At 42.2% G+C, this 21,499-nt stretch overlaps 1 protein-coding gene across 5 annotated transcripts in view; it reads left to right on the forward strand.

Annotated features, from left to right (window-relative positions):
- Positions 1 to 18,717, forward strand: part of RGS14 (regulator of G protein signaling 14) — a 30,604-nt gene extending 11,887 nt beyond the window's left edge. For 2 of the 5 annotated variants that reach the window (XM_033927757.1, XM_033927758.1), the window contains exons 7-15: positions 961 to 1,093; positions 1,782 to 1,894; positions 4,447 to 4,635; positions 6,646 to 6,722; positions 8,590 to 8,716; positions 10,575 to 10,656; positions 13,947 to 14,029; positions 16,754 to 16,901; positions 17,654 to 18,715. In XM_033927757.1, coding sequence (XP_033783648.1) covers positions 961 to 1,093; positions 1,782 to 1,894; positions 4,447 to 4,635; positions 6,646 to 6,722; positions 8,590 to 8,716; positions 10,575 to 10,656; positions 13,947 to 14,029; positions 16,754 to 16,901; positions 17,654 to 17,967 — 1,266 coding nt within the window. In that variant the 3' untranslated portion in view covers positions 17,968 to 18,715. Of the gene's footprint in view, positions 1 to 960; positions 1,094 to 1,781; positions 1,895 to 4,446; positions 4,636 to 6,645; positions 6,723 to 8,589; positions 8,717 to 10,574; positions 10,657 to 13,946; positions 14,030 to 16,753; positions 16,927 to 17,653 lie in introns of all 5 variants that reach the window. The other 3 variants (XM_033927759.1, XM_033927756.1, XM_033927755.1) reach the window with 3 other exon arrangements.
- Positions 18,718 to 21,499: the final 2,782 nt, after the last annotated feature.

Genomic DNA, 21,499 nt, shown 5'->3' on the forward strand with positions numbered 1-21,499 from the left:
GGTGCCCATCCCCGACTTACCTAGTTTAAAGCCTTTCGAAGTAGGTGGGCTAGTCGGTGTCCGAAGACGTTCTTACCTCTGTTGGTCAAGTGGAGTCCGTCTGGTCCCTGTAGTCCCTGTAGTGTCTCTCCGTGATTCAGGAATCCGAAGTTCATCTCCCGGCACCATCGTTGTAGCCACTCATTCGTCTTCAGGATACGTTCGTCCCTGTCCCTTCCTCTGCCCCTGACAGGAAGAATTGAAGAGAATACTACCTGTGCTCCTGTCTGCTTCAGCCTCTTTCCCAGAGCTCCGAAGTCTCTGGCTATGTCCTCCAGGGTGTTCTTGGCAGTGTCATTCGTTCCGACGTGGATGAGCAGCATGGGGAAGTAGTCCTGAGGCTTGAGAAGTCTATCAAGACAGGTGGTCACATCTCGTATTCTGGCTCCAGGAAGACAGCAGACTTCCCTCGACTGCATATCTGGTCTGCATATTGGTCCCTCAGTGCCCCTCAACATGGAGTCCCCAATGGCTATGACTCTACGCTTCTTTTGGGTGTGTCGATCCATTGTCCCCGGAGAAGGAGATATGTGTTGATCCTGGTCTTGCTCCACGTCGGTAGTCTCCTCCTGCAAGACCTGGAATCTGTTCTTTAGGTTCAGATGTGGAGTCGATGTGGAGCTGTCCTGGTGAGAGAAAGAGTAAGAAGGTGAAGAGTTAGTAAATGGGGTGCGGGGTCTCCTATATTTACCTGTGGATGAGGTCACCAACTGCCAGGAGTCAGTGTCTCCATCCATCTCCTGAACTCCAACAGTCACTCCACTGATGCTGTTCACGGAGCATTCTCTTTTCTCTCCTGGGCAGCAAAGGTCAGCAGAATTTTTTCTCAACCCCCGTGTTTCTTTTGGTCAGTGCTCGTAGCAGCCCTTCTGACTTTAATGTGAACAGTTTTATCTGAGATGATTTTCTGTTTGTATTTAGAAGAAGCTGAAGTCAGCAAGGTCACTTCCAATTGGTACAAAGGATGTGGGAGCAGAAACTCTGAAAGGTGGTCGCTCCGCTAAACCATCCAGAAGGTCATTCAAAAAAAGGGAAAGAAGAGAAATGTGGACAGGTAAATGAGGGACAAGAGGTGGAAACCTTGGTCATGATATAAAGAGTGGGAAGCTCAAAGCTATGATTAAGAGGTAGAAGGAGGGGGAACATTACGTAAGAAAAGCCATTCTGGGTCAGGGTAGGAAAATAGATTCTAGGAAAACATCACTTTATTGTCATGTGCAGCTCATGGGCAAGGGTAAGACGTCTTAACTGCTAAGTTGAAAACTTGGGCATGATATATGCTTACAACCAAGACTCCATCATCTTTGTCTGCCTAATGGTTGGCATAGTGGAGACTCGACAATCAGCCTTTAAGCAGAGTGGGGGCTAGGGTTGTATGTGCAAATATTAGAGGTCTCCTTTGGAGAGAAAGGAAGAAAGATAAAATTCATATTTCTCTTCCCAGACATAGATGGCATTAAAAAACATGAATTTGTCTGTTATATGGCCTTCCTGTCTAATTTATTTGAAATTACAGAGCCCTTGCCCAATCATATTGAAAGAGGGAACTCATTCTGGCAATTCTTTCTGCCCCTCTGTTCAAGTTCTTCAGCCTAACTTGAACAAAGTATCCAGGTCGGGTAGTTTCTGAATTGGGGAAGACAGGACTGAAGGGGCAGCCGTCCAGTTGTATCTAAATCAGCTGGAAGCTGGTGAGAAATCTGCATTAGCATGTAGTCTCTTCCTGCTTTTGTGTTTTCTAGACATATCAGAAGGAGAAGGTCTTTTATCACTACGCCGGGAGTCCCAGGGTTCCCTCAGTTCTGCTGCAAGTATGGACCTGGGCTTTCTCTCCTCAGTAACCAACAAATGTGAGGTATTTGTTGATTTCTTCCCTCTCATTGATATAGTTTCCTTTTGGGAGGGAGGAGGAAGGGTAGAGAGCTTATGGCAGTCATCAAATCTCACTCCCCAGGCTTCATTGTCACATAGGGATGGGTATAATGAGCCGTTGTATAATTAAGCTGTGCTGCAGCCAATCTGTTGGTCAGGTCTTCATAAGAACTTAGATTTGCCGCTGCTGGGTCAGACCAGTGGTCCATTGTGCCCAGCGGCGGCCCTTGGTCTTAAACCTAACTTGAGTCTAGCCTTACCTGCTTATGTTCTGGTCCAGCATGAAGGCAGATAAAGGCCAAATGGCTGTGGCTCACTGTGGTTTTTTAAATTTTTTGTTTTTTTAAATTTATTCAATTTTCTATACCGTTCTCCCAGGGGAGCTTAGAACGGTTTACACGAATTTATTCAGGTACTCAAGCATTTTTCCCTGTCTGTCCTGGCAGGCTCACAATCTACCTAATGTACCTGGGGCAATGGGGGGATTAAGTGACTTGCCCAGGGTTACAAGGAGCAGCGTGGGTTTGAACTCACAACCCCGGAGTGCTGAGGCTGTAGCTTTAACCACTGCGCCACACACTCCCCTGCTGCCTCTCAAAAAACTGCATTAAAAAACGACGGGTTACTATTGCAGCTGTTCTGGTAGTAAATTTAAAAAAGTGAGTCATTCTCCAAAAAATGCTCATGTAAATGAGGTTGTCCCATTTTGAAGAGGCCGGAGGGAGTAGGTATCCCTCCGGTCAGCCATCTAATTCAAGGTATAGGGGAGAGGGTTGGAGGTGTTGTGTGGCAGTGGGAAAGACTAGGCATCTCTCCTGCTGCTGGGGGGACTTAATCCTCCAGTGCCCACTGCTTTGAAATGCCAAAGCAACAAAAAGGTAGTATACAAGTCCCAATTACTTTTCCCGTTCCCCATCCACAGTAACCATTATCTCTTTCTCTCTCCGAGAGATCCCACTTGCCTATCCCACGCTTTCTTGAATTCAGGCACAGTCTCTGTCTCCACCACCTCTTCCGGGAGACTGTTCCACACATCTACAACCCTTTCTGTAAAAAAGTATTTCCTTAGATTACTCCTGAGCCTATCACCTCTTAACTTCATCCTATGCCCTCTCATTCCACAGCTTCCTTTCAAATGAAAGAGACTCAACTCATGTACATTTACATCATGTAGGTATTTAAACATCTCTATCATATTTCCCCTTTCCCGCCTTTCCTCCAAAGTCCACAGATTGAGATCTTTAAGTCTGTCCCCATATGCCTTATGACGAAGACCACGCACCATTTTAGTAGCCTTGTTCTGGACCGACTCCATCCTTTTTATATCTTTTTGAAGGTGCAGCCTTCAGAATTGTATACAATATTCTAAATGAAGTCTCACCAGAGTCTTATACAGGGGCATCAATACCCCTTTTTTCCTACTGGCCATACCTCTTCCTATGCACCCTAGCATCCTTCTAGCTTTCAACCTGTTGGGCCACCTTAAGATTATCAAATACTATCACACCCAAGCCCTGCTCCTCTTTCATGAACAAAAGTTCTTTGCCCCCTAAACTGTACCGTTCCCTCAGGTTTTTGCAGCCCAAATGCATGACCTTGCATTTCTTGGCATTAAATTTTAGCTGCCAAATTTCAGACCATTCTTCAAGCTTCACCAGGTCTTTCTTCATGTTGTTCACATCATCCCGGGTGTCTACTGTATTGCAGATTTTGGTATCATCCGCAAAGAAGCAAATCTTACCCAACAATATCATTTATAAAAATGTTAAAAAGAACAGGCTCAAGAACAGAACCTTGAGGCACACCACTGGTAACATCCCTTTCCTCAGAGCGATCTCCGTTGACCACTATCCTCTGTTGCCTTCCACTCAACCAATTCCTGACCCAGCCCGTCACTTTGGAACCCATCCCGAGAGCACTCAGTTTCTTTATTAGATGCCTGTGTGGAACACTGTCAAAGGCTTTGCTAAAATCTAAATACACCACATCTAGCGCACATTCTCTGGTCACCCAGTTAAAGAAATTGATCAGTGAATCCATGTTGCCTTTGGACCTGTAATCCACTGGATTCCAGAAACTTCACCATTCTCTGTTTTAAAAACAGATAGGTCTTTAGGTCTTTTTTGAAACATTTAAAATTAGATTGCTTGTTAATATTAGTTGGTAATGCTTTCCACAGTTTTGCTGCTTGATATGCCCATGTGGAGTTAAAAGTTCTATTGTATCTAATGTTCCTAATGTCTTGATACTGAAAAGGATCATTGTTTCTTAGGTTCAGAGATGGATTATTAGAAAATTTGTTCAGGAGTTTCTCCAAACCGTATTCTAAACAGAATTTATAAAGTATGTCTCCCTTCTATAGGTAGCCAGTGTAATTCACATAAATAAGGTGTAATCTTATTACTTTTTTTCAATCTGAAGATTAATCTAATGGCTGTATGCTATAGCGTTCGGAGTTTTTTAAGTGATAAATTTAGGGCAATCTAAAACAATGCTATTTTAAAATAACAATGCTAGCTGCTCTCTGTCTTACAGAATGATGGGGTGCAATCAGAAGCAGAGAGTAAGCTGATCAGCTACTGCTGCATTTACCTGCCCGATGGTACCGCTTCACTAACCGCTGTTCGACCAGGCCTAACTATTCGGGAGATGCTGTTGGGAATTTGTAGGAAACGGGGATTTTCCCTGGCAGATATCAAAGTGCATCTACTAGGAAATGAACAGGTATGGGACAGAATTTGGGATACCTGGAACTTGAAGCTAAATTTTTTCTGCTTGAAATCCAAATTGCAAATTCATTCATCTCAACACTAACCTCACACACTGCAGTGGAATCTCACTCGTTCCTCACGCCCTGAGACAGACGACCATCGCTGACCTCTCACTGTGATGGTGTTTCACTCATTCTTCTCATCACTGACAAAGCTACCGCAATACGTAGTGGTAGCTGTGTTAATCCACTTTTGAAGTTAGCAAATAGAAATAAAGCAAAGCAAATAAGACAATACCTCTTTTATCAGACTAACAATATATTATTTTGGTTAGCTTTTGAAGGCAAACACCTTCTTTGTCAGAGCAGAAATGAACAATAGGGAATATGTGCATGAAACATAAAAGCAGTCATTAGTGCAAGTGGTAGGAAAGGATTTTTGATCTTCAGTCCTTTGGGAATGATTGATGTTCTTTTTGCAGATTGTCAGAAAACTATTCGGTTTCGTTTGCTGATTTGATTTCTCAGACAGTTGTATGTGGTATCTTTCATCTTGAGTGAAGTGGTGAGGTAGCTGTGTTAGTCCACTTTTAAAAGTACAGTAATAAATAGAAATAGAACAAAACAAAGACAAGAAAATACGACAATACCTTTTTTATTGGACCAACAATGCATTTTGTGTTTGGCTTTTGAAAGCACTTTCTTCTTCAGATCAGTTTCACTTTCAATATAGGTCATCATTTGCTCATTTCTGATCTGAAAAAGGTGGTGCTGCCGTGAAAGTTAATCAAGAAATGTATTAAGGTTGAGGGGCATTTTCGATAGGAGGTCTAAGTCTGACTTTCCCACAAGACATCCAGAGTCAGAGGTGGAGAAATGTCCATTTTTGAAACTGGCAAAACTGCTGGATGTCTAACTATATATATATATTTTTTTTATTTTTATTTTTTTCAAATATCACCTATTTAGACATCTGGGCTGACAGGATGTCTAACCTTGTTTGTCATTTTTACCACAAAAATGGCCAAGTTAAAAATGTCCAAATCCAGACCATTGAGACATGGGCGGGGACTGGCCACATAGACCTACAAATGGAGCAGTGGGGCACCTTAGAGGGTACTGCTGTGAACTTCACATATAAGGTGCCAGATGTACATATCACTATAACTCCCTTATAATTTATGTGGAACCCTCTAAAACTCCCCCAAAACCTACTATACCCACCTGTCTACCATCCTTAACTTGTCCTTTTGATCACTCTCTCCTCCTGTCCTATTAATTCTCTTTCTTCCTCCCCTCTTAAAGTCAATTCAATTTGTTACCTTTGCTTAATCTTCTGTAAACCACATAGAACTTCATGGTTTTGTGATATATAAGCTGCTATTATTATTATTATCCTAATAGCCCTTATGGCTGCAGGTGGCACCTATATGGCAGTAGAATAGGATTTTGGTGGGTTTTGGTGAGCTTATGGGCCTGGGTCCTCCTTTCTTTGTCTTACTAGTCCACCCCCAAAACTACTTAAGACACCTGCATGATGCTCTACGAGGTTTTCCCATACTAAGTGCTGCTGCTCTAGAAACAGGTATGTACTCTTTCGTTTAGATCTTTGTGGGATGGGAGGGGGTTAGTGACCACTGGGGGAGTGTGGTGGTCATTACCTTATCCCTCCAGTGGTCATCTGATAGGTTTGGGTTCCTTTTTAGCACTTAAATGCTTTTAAAACAGGCACTTGGATTTCCTGGCGCTGTAGTGTTTTGAACATGCCGCTATTAGTCTGATAAAAGAGGTATCATCTTTTCTTTTCTTTATTTCTATTTATTCAGTCCCTGCTTATCAGGAAAGGTTCTCGTATAACTGCACAGCTGTTTAAAGTTTCCCAGAGCTATAATTTTAATTTGTTATAAGTGAACTTTGCTGCACTTGGGCTTCTTATAAAGAAAGTCTTCAGTATTTCTCTGCAGAACTTGAATCCACAGGCCAGCCTTCACTTTCCAAACCCCTGTTTTACACATTTCTCTCAGAAAGCATTAGTTATGGACCAAGACAGCATGGTTCTTGCAGACCAAGAGGTAAAGCTGGAGAACAGAGTCAGCTTTGAGTAAGTGTTTTCCTGCACATGTAACATTTTTTATATATAGGATGTTCTTATTTCTTTTATTGTTTTTATTGAATGATTTTTAAAAAATATATTTTGTATGTTATTTTCACTGTTTTAATTTTTCTACTGTAATCCACATGGAACCTGATTGCAAATATAAATATCTTTTTAAAATTAATCTACTCTAATCAGAATTTCTGAATCGCACTTATCCAGTAGAGGTTCATGCCAATTTATAGGGTAAGAGGCCCCTGCAAGGTCATGGGGAAAGTTACATTTCATTGTAGGGGAAGGATACATGGTCGCAAGATGCTGTCCAAGAGTGCAGGACAAGGAGATACAATATTATATAAGACTGAGGAGACTGAGCACAGTTGCAGGGAGGGGTTATTAGGCTCAAAAGCACTGTATAGTTTCATAAGCAATCATATTTGGCCATTGCTTTGTCTAATTCGTGTTGTCAGCAAAGCCTACCAGTGTCTGTGAAATCTTTACTGGGAACTGATTATTTGCTTGGTATCTGAATTTTCACATACTGATAACAAGAAGCAGAACCTAGATGTAATTTCTTCATATTCTGGAAACGTGCTTTGTGCATATAAAACAATCCTGATGCTCACCTCCAAGCTCTACTGAGCAAACCAGTCTAAAGTGCTTTCCAAGGGTTGGGTCAGGTCAGAGACCAGCATTCCTCCCTTTGAGGATCACCAGCTTCCAAAGGAGCTTCTGCTTGTCCCAGTCTTAGAGCTGTTCTATTCAGCACCCTTATCCACTCAGGGTGAGTGGACAGCTCCCAGATGCCTTTTCAGCTCTTATACAAATTAACTCCAGTCCACATTCTCCACTAGTCAGGCTCCCTCTGCTGGCCAGTAACAGGAACTTCACCCTGTCACAGGAAGATATGATAAAAAACATTTTGGTGTGGGTTTGGTTATTTTTTTGTTCACAGTGTAGTATCTCAAACACAGTATATACACCATGAAAATCCTCTAAAAATTGAAATTTACATGCCAGACCTTTCCTACTTACCACTATGAAACTTTCAAAAATTTGTATTCAAAATTTCACTGTCATTGTAATTTTCCTTATACTATATGGGCCTCTTTATTTGCAAATCGCCTTGAATCTATTCTGGATAAGTGCGATGCAGAAATTCAGATTAGAATAGGGTCTGTTTGTAAAGCTGTGCTGTAGACTTCAAACGCCACAGAACAGAACAATGAAAGTGCTTTGCAAACTACAGGAATATGATTCATTAACTGAACAGAGACCCCGAACTGGGCCAAATGGTTAGAATACAGTATCAGGCTCATATATGCATTTTAGACAGCTTTTAAACACCTCCCCCACCATTCTCCAAAGTCTTAGAATCCCTCCATAGTAGCATACTGATGTGAAACTACTGTTAACTCACTGACATGGTCAGTCCACTTCTTTTGTAAACTATTTAGAACCAAAAGGCTTTTGCGATATATAAATGAACATTTATGTTATGATAGAATCATTCCTGGGAATGGTTTTACACTTTTTAGCACTGAAGCACACTTTAAAAAGACAGAAAGTTTTACAAGCATAAATCTTGACAAAGAAAATAGAGTTACATTTGAAACAAAAATAAAGGAAAGCCTGAGACATAACACAGAGACTTCCACATCTTTACCACTTGCTCTGAATGTTAGAAATACTGATTATCCATTTCGTAGTTTCCTGCATCCTACATATTGTATTGATGTTACTGTGAAATCACTGGCTTAATGCACAGGGAGCTCAGTAGAACTAGTTCCTAAGAAGTCCCAAGAAAAGCCGGTCACTGTAATTACTAATGTAGATCTTTCTGTCTTATTAGATTTTGGTTGATCTTTTTCAGGCTTGAAATTTACCCCATAAAGAAAACAGTTCGTATTACAGCAAAATCTACCAAGAGTTTGCGCCAGGCAGTGCAACCTGCTGTCGGAACTTATGAGCTAAATATGTCACAGGTGGTGCTTCGAAGGGTAGGTTTCAAAGCAGGAGAGCTTTTTCTCACCATTCCTCTGTCCATCTGAAACTTTACCTCTTTGATTTGGATACTAGTGGTTCTGGCTGTGTTAATTGCCATTTATAACATAAGAACATAAGAAATGCCTTCACCGAATCAGACCCTTGGACCATCCAGTGTAAGATAAACCAGGCAGAGTCAGAGCAAGGTCCAGCAAGCCCAGCAACTGTCTCTGAGAGTGGTTGATTGGTACACAGGAACCCAGAAGATCCTAAAAAGTCATTCTGTTTCTCATAGCGCATTTCTGAAGGTGAATGGTGGCTTTTATGGACCAGAAAACAACAAAGGAGACCAGATGGTGCTCAATCCTTTTATTTTAAAATGAACTTGACATGATTGTGTTTCGGCCCAAGAAGGCCTGCCTTAGGAGTCATCTTGTTAAATGATAAAACCCTAGATGTATTAATCCATATGTCCAAGTATTACAATAAATTATCTTTAAAAACACCAAAGTAATAGCTGGCAATGAATGCAGCAAAATCGCATAGGACTGAAAATGAAACTAAAAAATATACAGGCTGCTGGAGAGAGGAAATACACTATGTACATTCACCAAAGTCCTGTTTTTCAGTGGCAGCTCATGTGGAATGGTACTTCTGGAACATTGCGTTTCGTGAGAATATGCTGAGATTTAGGAAGTTATTAGAAACTTACTTTTTTATTTAGGCGTTTCAGTGAAATGAAAATTGGCTCTATTTTGGCATATTTCTTTATTATCTGTAACTGATGATTCATTGTGAATGTTTGTTTAATTATTTTGGAAGTCACCTAGGTTTTTAGGCAAATTATAAATATTTTAATTAAATAAATGAGTACCATAGTTAAAATATTGCAAATATTAACAATCCCCCCAATACAATTTATGATGCTAATTGTAAAATCAGATTCCACATTGTGAAAAATTCTTCTGGCTTCCATCAATCTAATTGTCCTTTTAATAGCATTATGAGGGGCTGCTGAAAAGTTTTCAGCCCAACCAAGAAGAGAATGATGTGGAGCCGTGAAAGTTCTAAGTTAATCCACACTTGTGCAGGAGAGGCATTTCTCTTCCTCTTTCCTTCCCTCTCCCTTTCCCTGTACAGAAGCAGCAGCATTTCCCTATGTAGCAGAAGCATTTCTCTTTCTCCTCCCCTTCTGTTCTCTTCCTTCTGGAGCAGCAGCGTGTCTGGCCGGCTCGTTCCATTCAAAGCCGCGGGTGGCAGCTCCTTGCGAGATCCGCGCCTGCGTCTGAAGCCTCTCTGATGTTGTGACGTCAGAGAGGCTTCCGATGCAGGAGTGGATAGCGCAAGGAGCCGCCAACCCGCGGCTTTGAACGGAACGAGCCGGCCAGGCACGCTGCTGCTCCAAAAGGAAGGGAAAGGGGAAGAGAAATGCTGTTGATCGCGTCCAGACCGCGGGCTGCAAATAAAACCTGGAGAGCCACATGCGGCCCGCAGGCCGCGTGCTTGAGACTGCTGGTGTAGACAAAGCAAGTTTAGGAAAATTTAGTATCCGCAAATTCAATCTTCTATTGAAGTTTTACAATTGCTCAGTTTTATTCTTCATAGCAAATCTATCTTTAACCATATTTGCTGAAAGAGCTTGTAATGAAGATATTTCTTCATTAACTTGATCAAATTTCGTCGTTGTTTCTAACTGATTATTTTGTACTAAATTAGACAAATCATCAAGATTATTTTGTTTGAAACCAGTCACATATATATTTATTTATAAAACAACTACTATACAGTATATATTGCTAAATCTGAAGACTCAATCAGTCTGTCCTCTCCTTCTTTCCACATTCTCATTATATGGTGTTTTTTACCTAACAGATTGGTGAGTTTACAGAACTGAACCTAGATATGCCTGTCAGTGCAGTAGCTACCCAACAGCTGATTTTGGACATCAAATCAGGTGAGTCATCTCCAGTTCAATCAATGTCTAAACTTGCCAACCCAATACCCTGATCTAGAGTAGACATAGGGCACACCAAACACCCTTCGACACATCATATATACAGAACACACCCAACACCTTCCCATGGACCAGGGGTAGGGAACTCTGGTCCTCGAGAGCCATATTCCAGTCGGGTTTTCAGGATTTCCCCAATGAATATGCATGAGATCTATTTGCATGCACTGCTTTCAATGCATATTCATTGGGGAAATCCTGAAAACCCAACTGGAATACGGCTCTCGAGGACCGGAGTTCCCTACCCCTGCCATAGACTATAAACAAGACACATCTAACACCCTTCCCATAGACCAGTGGTTCCCAACCCTGTCCTGGAGGACCACCAGGCCAATCGGGTTTTCAAGCTAGCCCTAATAAATATGCATGAGAGAGATTTGCATATAATGGAAGTGACAGGCATGCAAATCTGCTCCATGCATATTCATTAGGGCTATCCTGAAAACCCGATTGGCCTGGTGGTCCACCAGGACAGGGTTGGGAACCACTGCCATAGACCAATACACAGAACACAGCCAACACCCTTCCAAAGACTTTGTATACAAGATACATAATCCCAACCAACACCCAGCTAAGGCCATATATAGGAAAATCATAAACAGGATACATAACACCCTCCCTGAGGCCATGTATACAGGACTCACCCAACACTTTTTCATAGACCATACACAGAGCTCACTCGATACCCTTCCATAGTCTATGGAGGTAATATTCAGTCCATGGTGGTCAATTTTTTTAACTGCTGGGCTGCCTGAGATCTTATATGGGACACACCCGATACTGATTATTTTTATTGTAATTATGTTTGTCTTTTGTTGCCTGCCTTCAGCTGTGGTAAGTGTGAGTTATACATTTTTAAAAATAAATACATAAAATAAATATCATGCTCATCAAATATCTCTAGATCAGGGGTGGGCAACTCCGGTCCTCGAGGACCAGAATCCATTCAGGTTTTCAGGATTTCCCCAATGAATATGCACTGAAAGCAGTGCATGCAAATAGATCTCATGCATATTCATTGGGGGAATCCTGAAAAGCCGACTGGATTCCGGCCCTCAAGGTCTGAAGTTGCCCACCCCTGCTCTAGACTATATATGGTAATATTTATAAATAAATAAAAGAAAAACTTAAAGGCAAAAAAAATAATACCTTTTTTGGACTGAGGAAGAAGTTAATCATAAACCATATTGCAGAATTCCTGTGAGTGTCAGACCTTTTACTACAGTGGTTTGCGATTTAAAAAAAAAACTTTCGTAGCTAGATAAAAGGGGTTTAAGTTAGTTCAGTAAAAAAGGGGGTTCTTTTTTCCTTTGTTTATTTATTTAATTTATTTTTTATCCCATCCTCCCCAAAGAGCCCAGGATGGTTTACAGTTAACAGGTTACAATTTACTACAAGTTTTTATCCTAACTCGACACAAAAGATTAAGGAGTAAGTTAAGTCGGAGGGGGTGGACCCTGCAGATGCAGTCATTGCGGGACTTTGCCGCAACTCCCTGCATCTGCTAGGTCCACCCCCTCCGACGTAACTTACTTCTTCCGGAGCAGAGCCAGCAAACGAGTCATCACGGGACCTTCTAGCATGCGGCTGCCGAGTCCAATCCAGAGCAAGTACATCGGAGTGGGGTGGACTGGCAGCCGGCAGCTACAGTCATCGCGGGACCTTTCTGCATGAAGGGAGAGAAAGGAGCAGGACTGCTGGAAAGGAAGAGTGGTGGAGGGAAAGGGGGCAGGGTGGTGCTGATGGAATTGATGTACAGAGAAAGGGGGAAGGATATTGGAGGGAAAGAAAGGGGGCAGATGCTGATTGAAGAGGGGTGGATGGAGAGAGAAAGGGCAGACATTGGATGGTAGTGGGATGCCTATGCTGGTTGGAAGTGCAGATGGGAGAGATAAGGGAACAAATGCAGGAAGGAAATGGGAGGAGAGAAAGATGGGAGTAGATGCTGGATGGAAGTGGACAGAGAGAGAAGGTACTAGATGGAAAGGTTAGAGAAAGAGAGTACATGATGGAAGGAGGGGATAAATAAAAGAAGGGCACATGATGGGGAGAAAAGGATTGAGTTAGGGAAACACTGGAGGGGTGAGGGAAAGAGGTGGCAAGTAAAAAAGGAAATTGATGAGAGGGTAATAAGCACGTAATCTAGACAGATGCAGAAAATAAATTGAAAAGGAAAATGAGGGGAAAAGGGTAAAGGGATTGCAGAGGAGAGGTGTGGGAGAGGGAAGGAGAGGAGAGAGATGCCAGACCAATGGGGGTGAAAGGAGAGATGGAAGGGGGATGCATACAGTTTCTGGAAGGGGCATAGAAGGAGAGAAGATGCCATATAGGGGAAGAGAGATGGCAGACAGTGGATGGAAGGAAGAGAGTTACAAGAAGATGAGGAAAGCAGAAACCACAGAAGACAAAGGTAGAAAAAAAATTTATATTTATTTATTGCTTTAGGAGACATGTGTCACTGTTTCTGTGGTGCACTGTATGCAGAGTCCATGTATTTCTATTTTATCCCCCCTTTTACAAAACTGTGGAGCGTTTTTTAGTGCCAGCCGTGGTGGTAGCAGCTCTGATGCTCAGAATTCTATGAGCGTCAGAGCTGTTACCTCCGTGGCTAAAATCCACACTACAGTTTTGTAAAAGAGGGAGGGGTTAGTTTGTTATTACATATTCCATACTAGGCGAAGGTGTTTTGTGTGTTCAAAAGACATGGTTTTTTCGTTAGGATTGACTGCAGGATTGATCTGTACTAGTCTGGCTTGTTTAGTTTTACAATGGGTGTATTGATGTACTGCTCACTGCAATATGTAAGATGCTGCCTTTTCCTAGGTACTCATGTGTGACGTGTGGATTGTTACTAAAAATCATGTTTTCATACAGATGGGGGGGGGGTCACATATGGTAGGTATGCCACTGGTATAAGTTACTTCAGAAGAATTAGTGAAAGAGAGGACTGCAGAAGTGCAGGATTGAAGCAGACATCACCCCCTATGCATTATCTGCAATTCTAAAAGTGTAACAAGATAATATACTCAATTCAAATGATCAAAGTAAGAAAGCAGTCAATAGAAATCAAGTAAAGAAAAAACAACACTCAACATTACATAAAACAAAGAAAAACATATAATTGCATGAAATTGCAATATAATACTGTTCTCTTCGTTCTGCTAATAAAATGAAGGGAAAGTGTGCATTAACCAGTCTGCTCATAACTTACTGTAGCTTTATTGTATATGTAGAAAAAAGCACGTCTTATCATCTAGAGTCAAAACTGGAAGACATATGCAGCACTTGTGAAAGAGCAAGGCAGCAGCATAGCCAGGTAAGGAGGGGGGGGGGGGGTTCTGCTCAGCTGTCCTTTGCTCCCATTTTCCTTAGTAGTTTAAGTGATCCAGGGTTATTCTGCTTGCTGAACTCAGGGACAAATAGCAGAAAACCAATGACTTCACGAGGATGTGGCTGAGAAGGGTGGAGGGGTTTTTTAAGAGATCAAGGTGGGTTACATTCAGGTAGAGTGCACAATGACAAGGAATGAGATGCACCAACCTCTGAAAAAGCCTTAATATAAGCACAGACAGAGGGAGCCACCCCTCCCTGCTTTGTTAGCTAATGCTTAGAGCATGGCAGGATTTTTTTTTCTAGGAATAGGGGTCCAGATGCACTAAAGTCAGTGATCAGTTTTGACTGCTTTAGCAACGATCGCCTTTACCAACCTGATGCAGAAAATGGCTCTGCACAATTGCTCATTCTCCAATCCGACCATGCAAAGAAGCTCATTAATATTGAAATGCCATGTAAACTAGTAGAGCGATGGCTTCCTGATGCACAAAAAAAAGTGATCGCTTTTAGCAATCCAAGACCAGTCACTTACCTGTTTAACCATAGTTTAGGCCTTGTTTTGTAATGGGCACAGATGCTGTGCATGTTACACATGAACAATATCTGCCCCATTAAAAAAAAGGTAAAAAAGCACCTCCCCAACATTCCTCCTTAGTGGGCTGCGGTTTGCCAATGCCTGACTCACTGCACACACGGGAACAAAACTTTTCACCACCCATGAGAACGGTGAAAAGCTTTGTCCCCACAGTTGGAAGCATCCCCCTCATTCCTTACCACCATTAACTGTGGCATCATAGCCCCTCCAAGTTCCGGTGCAGTGGTTAAAGCTACAACCTCATCACCCTGGGGTTGTGGGTTCAAACCCCTGATGCTCCTTGTGACCCTGGGCAAGTCACTTAATCCCCCCATTGCCCCAGGTACATTAGATAGATTGTGAGCCCACCAGGACAGCCAGTAAAATGCTTGAGTACCTGAATAAATTCATGTAAACCGTTCTGAGCTCCCCTGGGAGAATGGTATAGAAAATTGAATAAATAAATAAATATTGTCATCGTCATTGTCCTGCTCTTAACTCCTCCCCCTAGAGTGCAACGCTGAGCTGGCAGGGCTCCCAATCGGATCTTCACTCTTCTCCTCCTCCCTACCAGTGTTTCTCAACAGGGGTTTTGTTGATCCTTGCTCTGTATTTCTGTTTATAAAATGACAATTGAACAGAATATTGTTTGTTTTTATACTTTAATAAAATAAGTTCAATATAAAATCATAACTATTCGAGGCTTGTACGGAAGGGATCAGACAGTTTGCGGGAACAGGCTGAGGACAGGGACCGAGCCGGTGGGGGGCGATTCCCAGTGACACGTTTGTCGGGGGTTGTCAGCGAGGGCGGTCATCGGTAGGGGAGGCTTTTTTTTAAATGGCACAGACATTGTGCTTGTGTGACATGCACAGCATCTGTGCCCGAAAAAAAATTCCTGCCTCAAACAGTTCAGTGGCAGGAGGCTGTTTTCAGAGCTTCCCTTGTGTGAGTTGCTCTCACAGTGATCAATCGGACGGACGGAAGAGAAGGGGATTACAATGACCCTCCATTAAAATCATTTGCATGCAGCCAAAACTCGGATCATAGCAGATCCACATGGTTTTATTGATCCTTTTTAGAGCATCTAACTCAGGGTCATTTTTTAAAACATACCTCTTGTAATGTGTCCTTATAACACAGGCTGCTAGAATAATGCCCCCCCCCCCCCCCACACACAGGTACAACAATTTGCATGTACTGTATGCAAACACATGCACATTTTATAAAGTATGGATGTATCTCTCACCTTGTAATCAGTTTCACTCTAAGATAACAGGCTCTATCAGAACACCTGTTTACCCAACCTTATCTATGAGAGTCATATATGGTAGATAACCATTATCTCTTCCTCTCTCTGAGAGATCCCCTGTGCCTAGCCCAGGCCTCTTGATTTCATCATATAGCACATCTTCTCTCTTTCCTCAAGAGGTGGTGGTAGACAGGTTCCCTCTTGAATCAGTCAAGCAGCTTTTCTTACTCTGAGTCTGGCTCCCACTCCCTCTCAAAGACCTTTTCTTTTAGGAAGCAAGAAGATGCTGCAGCCAGGAGTGAAAAATTAGATTCTGTCCCCTTGCATTAATGGTAAAGAATTGGCCAATTGTTGCATTGAAGTGCAGGGCCAGGGATGTGTTACCAAAACAGGACTCCCCCCCCCCCCCCACACACACACCCCTACCTTCCAAACTGGGTTTTGTAGTAGCTCAGTTTTCCCTCCAAGGGATGTATCTTTCCACCTTGTCTGTCAGGAAGAAGACACAAGTAAGAAACAAGTCTGAACTGCTTCTGAGAATGGGGTAAAGGGATGCATGACTGATACACACATATTCACCTGCACGAGATTATAATAGAAATTTCCTGCAGGTAAAGCAAGATTTACAAACAGAAAATGCTATATAGTTTCAAGTTTAATTAATTTTAATATACTCACCATCGACATGCACCTGGCCTGTTTACAATGCTACAAATGAAAGGATAAAATAAATTTTTGTAGGGGAGGGGAATGTGAACATTAAATAGACAAATTACAAATACGAACGTGAGCTGGAGGGGAAAGTTAAGAATTACATCATGAAAAACAAATTAATTAAAGTGACATCCTTCAGATTTTCATTTGCAACGTTTGCTTGTTAGGGTGGCCTCAGTTCTGGATCTCATGAAGAGACAAATAAAGCAGAAACAGAAGGAGACGAAAATCTATCAGATAGTTCTGCCATTGCAAGAAACAGGATAGTAACACATGTGAAGAATTTCTCACACCGGCAAACATCTGACGTAGAAGGTGACGTATCTCCTCGAGGTTCCAGGTAGAACAAAAGTGAGGATGATGTCAGCCATGACAAGCTGCTTCAGGGGTGGCTTGAGTGCTTGTGGGATAGGTATTCTGAAGGCTGATGGTTCCTCCTGTAAATAGCTGTAAAGCTCATGTAAGTCACACATGCTTTTGCTCTTGTTACGCTGTTTTAATTCTCAGTTTGTCATGTGGGCACTGGAGAAGGGATTTTGGATTTAGTTCACATCTTTTCAAGGTAAATTATTTTCAGATAGATATCCCTAGAGGGCTTACAATCCCAGGGGCCCTTTTAGTAAAACTTAGCTTGTGCTAATTGTTAAAAAGCCCAGAGGTATAAAATGGGCTTCTTAATGTTTAGCATGCATGAAGCTTTAGTAAAAGGACCCCTAAGTTTCTACCCGAGATTACACGGAGCTGAAAATGGATTTGAACCAGACCATGCTATGATGTTGCTTGCCCAAAATTTGCTGTACCATAAAGTGATTCACAATAAAAGACAATAAAATAACATTAAAATAAAAAGTAAAGAAATTTGGAACTCCATAAAAAGCAGGAAAGATTCATACAAGCAGAGAAAACATAACTCTGGGTTCAACTCATGCATGCAAAATGTGATACCACATGTCCTGGCTTGAAATCACAGGTATCAGGCTGTCCTGCTATATTGCTTGCAGGTTCTGATTTGATGAGATTGGAAAGACTGCCACGGAGTAATTCTTCTGTAAAAATTCTTCATATAGGTCTGGTTGAGCTTCTGAACCGAGTGCAGAGTTGCCGTGCAAATGACCAGCGGGGCCTACTCTCGAAAGAGAATCTCATTCTTCCAGATTTCCTGCAACTTCCTGATGAAGACTCAGACAAGCTGCAAGCTAATGAGCTCAGTTTACTAAGTCCTAGTGGTCCAGTAGGACCCATGGATCCATCTTCCTGCTGCCTGTGCTTCTCACCAGTCCCTGTTGACCAGTGTTGGCATAAGAGCCTGGCGTCACGGACTGAATGTCATTCCCTTTCTAAGTCACAGCTTCCAGACTGCTCTGCAAACAACCTAACATGAACTGGGGCACAGTCCCACTGTCTACTCATGTCCCTCATCCTTCTACAGAACCAGAACCAGTTCAACATATGCCATTGTTATAACTTTGAATCCTAAACTGTAAAATGTAAGTAAAGAACAGTTGTAAAGACAGAGGAATATTTAACATACTTTTAAATGGTCTGGGAAAGGGAGTAACTAGTGACCTGATCAGTTGGCAGATGACACAAACTTGTTCAAAGTACCGTAGTTAACTTATGAGTGGACTGTGCAGAAGGACCTTCCAAAAGTAGGGAACTGGGCCTCTAAATGGCTGAGGACATTTAATGTCTTACAAGTGCAAAGTATTACGAGTCAATTATGGAGTCATTGTGGACAATAGCAATCAAAGCAAGTATATTGTCAGGAATAAATTGGAAAGTAATGGAAAATAAACCCAAATCGAATCATGTCTTCGCATTGATCCATGATATGACTGCACCTTGAGTATTGGGTGTAGTTCTGGTTGTCCCAGCTCAAAACAGATATTTGCAGGATTAGAAAATGTACAGAAATGAGCCTTAAAAGATAATAAACTGGTAAAGTAGTTCTCTTATGAAGGCAATCTAAACACATAAAGACTTTGTATTTGAAAAATCACGTACTATGAAAAGCACACCTCAAAAATCTAAGCATGAAGGAAAGAAATATGTGCTTGTAACAGACCACCTGGAGTGGCAGGCTGGCCTGTGTCAAGACATAGAAACCACACCACAGTGGTAGAGGAACAAAATGTGTTTTATTTGGATACAAGAAGTTTGGCTTAGCTCTAACTGAGTCAAGCCCTGCCCCTCGGACAGGGCACTCTGGGACATGTAGTCCTTCTCAAATACATGGTGCCTTCTGTTGCCCAGTGTCCCAGAATCCCTCACTCTGCCACAGTGTTATAAAGGCCACAAGTATGGGGAGAAACCAACAAGAAAAATCCCTTAAAGAAATAACAATATATACAGTATATAATCAGACAACCCAAAGGGAATGACATCTGTATAACACTTGCTAACCCCATTGTTCAAATATGTCTGAAATTGTTATTTTAGAACCTAAGAATTGCCGCTGCTGGGTCATACCAGTGTTCCATCATGCCCAGCAGTTCGCTCCTGCGGCAGCCCGTAGGTCAATGACCAATGCCCTAACTGAGTACGTTCAGCAGGAACTTGCCTAACTTTATCTTGAATCCCTGGAGGGTGTTTTCCCCTATAACAGCCTCCAGAAGAGCGTTCCAGTTTTCCACCACTCTCTTCAGTAAAATCTAACCCCCTCCTTTACAAGGCGGTGCTAGTGTTTTCAGCTCTGACACTCCTAGAATTCCTATGAGCATCTGAAGGAAACCCAGAGTGCACTCTTGAAGGCTGCACTTTGTATCCCTTTCGAGCCACAGCAACAAGATAGTGTAGTTACTTACCTGTAACGTAGGTTCTCTGCCACAAGATAGTCAGCCACATATGGGTGTTGTCCCAACAGCTCCCAATTTGCGGATAAGCTCTCCAATAGCTCAGAGAGATTTTTTTTTTTTTTTCTCTGAGCACGTGCAGTGCCCGGGCCCCACTGGGCATGCCCGAGCCCTACCCATTTCCCCCTGCTTCCCCCTAATCCCCAGTCTTTAGTTTCCGCCCGTTCCCATCGGTCAGATTTTCTACAGCTCTCCATTACAACTTTTCTACTCATCACCTTGAAGATGCCTGAATCATCTAAAGAAACGACTGGGATATGTGGCTGACTCATCCTGCTTGTCCTAGGAGAACCAGGGTTCTGGGAGAATGAGACCAGCACTGCCGGAGGGGCTTTAATCCTTTTCCAGATCCTGCACCACACCATGGAATAGGAAACTTAAACCAGCACAAATTCCTCAGCTTTGTCTTTTGTAAAATAAGCTAAGTATCAGGTCTCAAATTTCATTCAAGAAAATAATCATTCACATAAACTTAAGTAGGCCATATCATAATAAAAATACAAATCTGAAATAGCAGATTTAAAAGCAGGTGAGGTATATGGTAAACCACTCAGTTCAACATTGGAAGAAGCAAAAATTAATTTCTCTTGTAACCTTAATCGGTAATATGCGTAGAGCCTTTAACTCCCTTTGAAAAACCCAAGTCCCTATTCAATATATTTAAATTGTGGGTTTTAGCAACTGGATTTCTTGGCAACAGCTATGATTTTGTCTAGACAAGTGGTCCTTCTAATCAATACAGATGCAAAATTCTTCTCTCTGTCTGGCACTGCCTTACCAGCCGGGACTTGATTTTCTAGTCTCCAAGGCAGTTCACAGGGTCCACATAGCTCACACTCCCTTTCTCTGCTGCAAGTCTGTCTCAGCCAGTACTCTCTGCTTCTCACTTCAGGATCTTTTCTAACCAGTGAGAGAACAAATGGTTCTCTTTCAAGAAATAACAAACAAACCTGTGCTTTTTTTGTGTGCATGCAACAAGAAAAAAGACTGAGGCAAAGAATTCATTTTGTTTTTGTGTTCTTAGCTGATCGTCTAGCAGCCCGACTGATTCCCTAACAAGGTTTGGGCTTAAAGGTGCTTGAAAGGGTGTTTAGTATTTGTTTCTGCTTGGTTGTCAAGTTTCTTTTCTAAGTCTCTTATGATCTATCTTGTTACTATTTTACATCTCAGAAACAGAAACATGATGGCAGATAAAAGCCAAATGGTCCATCCAGTCCACCCATCTGCGGCATCCACGGTCTTCTCTTCCTATAGGCTAAGGCGCTTTACACCTGCATTGTGAGGTCATAGAGCTTTATGGTTATAGATACAGGATGGTAGATAAAGGCCAAATGGCCCATCCAGAGCATCCACTATCTCCTCCTCTCCCTATTGGCTAAGGCTCTTAACATTTGCATTCCTCTTCCTATAGGCTAAGGCTCTTTACACCTACATTGTGAAGTCCTAGAGCTTTATGGTTATAGAAACCTGATGGCAGATACAGTAAAGGCCAAATGGCCCATCCACAGCATCCACTACCTTCTCCTCTCCCTATTGGCTAAGGCTCTTAACATTTGCATCTCCTCTTCCTATAGGCTAAGGCTCTTTACACCAGCATTGTGAAGTCATAGAGCTTTATGGCCCAGCCGCAGCAGCCACTATCTCTTCCTGTCCCTATTGGCTAAGGCTCTTAACATTTGCATCTCCTCTTCCTATAGGCTAAAGCTCTTTACACCTACATTGTGAGGTCATAGAGCTTTATGGTTATAGAAACCTGATGGCAGATACAGTAAAGGCCAAATGGCCCATCCACAGCTTCCACTACCTTCTCCTCTCCCTATTGGCTAAGGCTCTTAACATTTGCATCTCCTCTTCCTATAGGCTAAGGCTCTTTACACCAGCATTGTGAAGTCATAGAGCTTTATGGCCCAGCCGCAGCAGCCACTATCTCTTCCTGTCCCTATTGGCTAAGGCTCTTAACATTTGCATCTCCTCTTCCTATAGGCTAAAGCTCTTTACACCTACATTGTGAGGTCATAGAGCTTTATGGTTATAGAAACCTGATGGCAGATACAGTAAAGG

This window comes from Geotrypetes seraphini, chromosome 18 (assembly GCF_902459505.1).
Source record: "Geotrypetes seraphini chromosome 18, aGeoSer1.1, whole genome shotgun sequence".
NCBI classification, from domain to species: Eukaryota; Metazoa; Chordata; class Amphibia; order Gymnophiona; family Dermophiidae; genus Geotrypetes; species Geotrypetes seraphini.